General features: G+C 55.7%; 1 protein-coding gene across 1 annotated transcript; it reads left to right on the top strand.

Annotated features, from left to right (window-relative positions):
• The first annotated feature begins 174 nt into the window (after positions 1-174).
• On the top strand, positions 175-5,020 carry NGB (neuroglobin). The gene is made up of 4 exons (XM_004371070.1): positions 175-342; positions 2,582-2,693; positions 3,295-3,414; positions 4,814-5,020. Exons 1-4 carry the CDS (start codon positions 254-256, stop codon positions 4,946-4,948), a joined length of 456 nt encoding a protein of 151 aa, XP_004371127.1. The 5' UTR covers positions 175-253; the 3' UTR covers positions 4,949-5,020.
• The last annotated feature ends 359 nt before the right edge of the window (positions 5,021-5,379 follow it).

Here is a 5,379-nt window from a genome sequence, read left to right as displayed (position 1 = left end):
GCGGCCGGAGTGGGGTCCCCGGCAGCGCCAGCGGGGCGGGCGCCGCTGGGGCGCCTCCACGCACGGCGGGCCGCGAGCGTCTTCCTTCCGCTCCGGCCAAGAAAGGAGCAGCGGCTGACCCCGGCCCGGCAGAGGCGTGGGGACCGTAGAGGGTGCAGAGTGGCCCGAGTCGCCACAGAGATGGCGCTGCACGTGCAGTGACGGCTCCCGCGCCCCGAGGATCCCAGCCGTGCGCCCCGCGTCCCCGGCGAGCATGCAGCGCCCGGAGCACGAGCTGATCCGGCAGAGCTGGCGCGTGGTGAGCCGCAGCCCCCTAGAGCACGGCACCGTCCTGTTCGCCAGGTGAGGCGGCCAGGAGCGCGGGGGCTGGCGAGCGGGCCTCGCAGGATGGGCTCAAGACTGCCGGCCCGGCCGTAGGAGGGAAACCAGCCGCCGCCTTAGCACCAGGCACCCGCCAAATGGGCGCCAGAGAAGGCGGGGCGCGGCGACGGTGGCGCAGCCCCTGTGCTCCTCCTCGGGCCGTGGGCGCGTCCTACGGGCAGCGCCGCAGACGCAGCACCCACTTGGGCTCACAGGGGCGGGCGGGGGCCTCGCTGGTGAATCTCCTCACCCGGCCAGCTGTGCCCTCTCCTCGGCTCTGCACCTCCTGCACGTCCTTTGGGTGGCAACTGCAGGGTGCCCACTGCTGCCAGGTAGGGGAGACTGGGGTGCCCCGAGGGTCCGTGCGGGGAGGGTGTGCCTGGCGCGCCCAGGGGTGGTTGGCAGCTCACGGAGTCGGGGCCCCAGGAGTGTGCACTCCCAGCAAAGAATGGAAGGATAAACCCTACCGGGGAACGGACCAGGCTAGGACCAGAGAACCCCAGGGGAAGGGGTGACAGCCGCCGAAGTCTCACCACCAAGGAGGCGGGTAGGGAGTGTGTAGACTCTACGAGGGAAGGGGAGGTCAGTCTGCAGCCCCAGCTTGAGGACCTCTCCCCAACTCCTATGCCATCACCAGCGGGTAGGGGTGGATTATCCTACAGGCAAGGTATGCACAGTTGTTTACCTTGCTTACCAGATCATCTGTAGTGAACAGTTTCACCCATATGAAAAATTGTTCACTACAAATTAGTAAGTAAGCACAGATAATCCCGTGCTTACCTTGCTTACTGGGTCATCTGCCCCTTTCAGGGATTATAACTTTGAAAAGAGGCTTTGATTCTTTAGGAAGGTGCTGTGGGACCAGGGGAGAGACAGATGCCAGCCATACCTAGAAGCAGAATCTTTGATGTGGTGAAAAAATGTGAGATTGTCTACTACAGATGATATGGTAAGCGCCATGCTTACCTTGCCTATTGGATAATCCACCCTGGCGAGCGAGGCAATGCTCCCTTCCTTGCCTTGGATTTTCAGGAGCTCTGGCTCCCTGAGCCAGCCCAGAACTTCCCAGGAGGCTTTTGTAAAACTCTCCCAAGACATAGGGGGATAAACTCATTTCCACAAAACCACCACGTGCCTTCCAGATGTGACAGATCTTTGTGTCACTCCCTGCGCCCTCTCCAAGCCTGAACTCACTGGGGCTCCACCACTCCCAAATGGTGTGACCTAGTACAAGCTACTTAATCTCCTGGGCTTCTTTTTCCTCTATAAAATGGGGATAACAGTTGTGCCCGCTTCTTAGGATTGTGAGGCAGACATGAGTTAACCACACGTGAAGTACTCAGTGCTCAGTCAGTGTACGGAGTTTGTTCTTGATGCTACTGTTATCATCACCTACTGGAAACATGAGGAGACTGGGAAGCTCTGACCCAAGAGTGGCAGGCTGAGACAGACAAGGAGAAAGAGAGAGAAGGGTTCTTCTTTCCCCATAATCTAACTCCAGATTTCCTATTATGAGGGCTCCCTCCTGTCCCCCTCAACTATTTACAGAGGGGCTACTATATGCCAGAAGGAGCCCTGATGGCACAACGGTTAGGCACTTGGCTGCTAACTGAAAGGTTGATTGTTCAAAGCCACCCAGTGGCTCTGCAGGAGGAAGACCTGGTGATCTGCTCCCATAAAGATTACAACCAAAATCAAACCCATTGCCATCAAGTCGGATCATAGTGACCCTATAGGACAGAGTGGAGCTGCCCCATAGGGTTTCCAAGGCTGTAGATCTTTATGGAAGCAGACTGCCGCATCTTTCTCCTGAGGAGTGGCTGGTGGGTTTGAATTGCCGTCCTTTTGGTTAGCAGTCAAGTGCTTAACCACTGTGTTAACAGGGCTCCTTCCCGTAAAGATTACAGCCATTAAAAACCCTATAGGGCAGTTCTTCTCTGTCACATTGGGTTGATATGAGTCAGAATTGACTTTATGGCACCCAACAACTATATGCCAGATACTGAGAGACCTGGTGATGCATTGTTCTTCCCAGGTCGCCCCTCAGAACTGGCCTAAGGGATGGGGAGGAGGCAGCAGCAAAGCTGGCAGAGGGCCCGTGCCAGGTTGGAGGATGCACCAGTGTTTACGGCCAAACCTCCGGCTCAGCCCCCACTCCCATTGCTGGACAGGCGGGGCTCACTGGGGCTTTTGGGGGCTGACACCTGGGCCTTCCCCATAGGCTGTTTGACCTGGAACCCGACCTGCTGCCCCTCTTCCAGTACAACTGCCGCCAGTTCTCCAGCGTGGAGGACTGCCTCTCCTCCCCAGAGTTCCTGGACCACATCCGAAAGGTGAGGGGAAGGCAGGGTGGCTGGGGCCACGATGGGCGTGGCCTCTTGGACTTGGGAGGGGAGAGGGACTTGGAGGAGGAAGACTCCCCCAGCTCAGGAGTATCTGCTCTTTCCCCTCTGGGCTGGCCTGGGCTGGGCTTCCTCCTCTACCCTGTGCTCAGCCTGCTGGTCCCAGCCTGTCATTGCCCTCAGCCTTGTTCCCTGGTTCCCATAGGTGGTGCTGGTGCTGATTCTGGCCATTAGGGGCCATCTGCCTATGAAGACCAGGCTAGGGTTTTCTTAGAGGCTCAGGACTCTTACAGGGCCCCAGTGTCTTCTTAACCTGGCGGATAACACTGTCCAGTGGGCTTGTTGAGGGCTTTGAGATCCCCAGAGGAAAGGGGCTTCCTTCACAGGTATAACAGTAGTTTGGCCATCACATGTTGAATGCCTATATGTATAGGCAACGTTGCCTTACATCTCTGATGCTGGGAAACTGAGGGTCCAGGTGACCTCTCTTGCCTCTGGTTGGGATGCCAGGTCTGGGCTGTGGTTGTGAGTGGGCGGGGTTGCCCTGGCCTCAGGCCCTGGGTCTGTTTCACTGCTGCCTTGGCCTTTGCAGGTGATGCTCGTGATTGACGCTGCAGTGACGAACGTGGAGGACCTGTCCTCACTGGAGGAGTACCTTGCCGGCCTGGGCAAGAAGCATCGGGTGGTGGGTGTGAAGCTCAGCTCCTTCTCGGTGGGTAAAAAGGCTCTTCCCCTCTCCAGAGCTTCCAGCTTGAGGCTACTACTCTCTTCCCATCCATCCCTATCCAGCTGTTCTCTCCCTACTCCCGTGCCCTCAGATGACCAGGACCGGGGTCCTGCATCTGTTACTTACCTGCTGTATGACCCTGGCACTGGCTTGCCCTTTCTGAGCCTCAGTTTTTTTCTTCTCTGGAATGGCTTCCTTTAGAATCATGGGAAGTTAAGGAACCTTTGGAATTAGCCAGTCTGATCTGTGTAACAAACCACCCCAAAATGTACTAGCTTAAAACAACTTCTGGTTTCTCATGGCTGGGCTCAGCTGGACAGTTCTTCTGTTCCACCTGATGTAGCTGGAATCACCCATACACTGCATTCATCTGGGGCTGGAATGTCCAAGATGACCTCTTATCATTGTCCACCATGGCCTCCAGGCTGTCTCTCCATGTGGCCTCTTATCATTCAGTAGTCTAGCTGAGCTTCTTTATAGAGTGGCGGCTGAGTTCTAAGAGGGAGTGTTCCAAGAGGACAAGCCCCAGTGTGTAAGTACTTATCAAGATTCTGTTTGCATAACTCTTGCTAATGTCGCATTGGCCAAAGCAAGTCACAAGGATGAGACCAGTGTCAGTGTGGAAGGACTATACTCAAGGGCATGAATCCTAAGAGATGTGGTTCATCGAGGGCCACTGACATGACCATCTACCACAGTTCAGTTACCTTGCCAGACAATAAGCTCCCTGAAGAAGGGACGATGTTTGTCTTGTTCTCCTCTCCATCCCCAACACTAGCACAGTGCCTGGCCCTTAATGGACATTCATTAAATATTTGTAGAATAAATGAACTTTATTTGATTATGATCAATAATAGCAAATGAGAGCCATTATTCTTGTTGAAGCCTTCTTGTATGCAGATGCTGTGCTAAGAGCTTTTTGTGGATTATCCTGTTTAATCATCCCAACAACCCCATGAGTTGGAACTTTCACTTTTCCTGTTTTACCAATGAAGCAACTGAGGATCAGAGAGGTTAAATAACTTGCTCAAGGTCACACAGCTCATAAATGGTAGAGTCAGAATTTGAGCTCAGGTCCATTTGGCTCCAGAGCCACCATGATTGCTGCCTTGCAGATGAGGGAACTGAGGCCTGGGGGCAATGACTTGGCTCTGTCTGAGCTGAGGTTCCCACTCATGGGGTGGTTGTGAGGGTGATATGGGAGATGGGCACAGTGGGGTACCCAAGGATTGGGGCAGATTCTTACTCAGAAAGCATGGACCATGTGCAGGAGAAGAGAAAGGCTCGGGAGCCCTTACCAGCCCTCGGCTTCAGTTTTCCCATTTGTGGAAGGGAGCAATGCTGTCCTGTCTTGGGAATGACAGGGTGCCCTTTGCCTCTGCAGACAGTGGGCGAGTCTCTGCTCTACATGCTGGAGAAGTGCCTGGGCCCTGCCTTCACGCCAGCCATGCGGGCTGCCTGGAGCCAGCTCTATGGGGCCGTGGTGCAGGCCATGAGTCGGGGCTGGGACAACGAGTAAGAGGCAGCCCTGCCTGGCGGCCCCCATCTTGACAGATGGCAATGTGTCTGTCTGTTAGTCTGTGTCTGTTGTAGCCTGGGTTTCCCCAGGCTTCCTTGCATCTTGGCCCTTGTCCCTTTAGCTGTCCAGGAGAGGTAATGGAGCAGGGCTGGGATCTCAGGTCCCTCCCCACCCTGCCTGCCAACTGCAGACAGGTGGCTTTCCCTGTAGGAAGGGGCTTCTGGATTCCCCCTCACTCCCACTAGCCTCTTCCCTGCCTGCCTTCTCTTCCTTCTGGCACCCCCTCACCCCACCACAAGGAGGAGCAGAGTCTTGGTGCGAGAGGTGGCATGGGGCAAGGAAGGAATGGGGCTCTGAGAGAATGGGGCTCTTCTGTCTGTCCACCCCTTCTCAGGTGAGCCTGGGCCAAGTTGGAAGTGGATGGCTGAGCT

The sequence above is a fragment of the Trichechus manatus genome, unplaced genomic scaffold, assembly GCF_000243295.1.
Source record: "Trichechus manatus latirostris isolate Lorelei unplaced genomic scaffold, TriManLat1.0 scaffold00010, whole genome shotgun sequence".
Taxonomy (NCBI): domain Eukaryota; kingdom Metazoa; phylum Chordata; class Mammalia; order Sirenia; family Trichechidae; genus Trichechus; species Trichechus manatus.
This window is presented reverse-complemented; position numbering and strand designations above follow the sequence as displayed.

Coding starts and splice junctions, on each gene's coding strand:
- NGB (XM_004371070.1), top strand. CDS start 254: ATGCAGCGCCCGGAGCACGAGCTGATCCGGCAGAGCTGGCGCGTGGTG. Junction 343..2,581: donor GGCACCGTCCTGTTCGCCAG/GTGAGGCGGCCA, acceptor CCTTCCCCATAG/GCTGTTTGACCTGGAACCCG. Junction 2,694..3,294: donor TCCTGGACCACATCCGAAAG/GTGAGGGGAAGG, acceptor TGGCCTTTGCAG/GTGATGCTCGTGATTGACGC.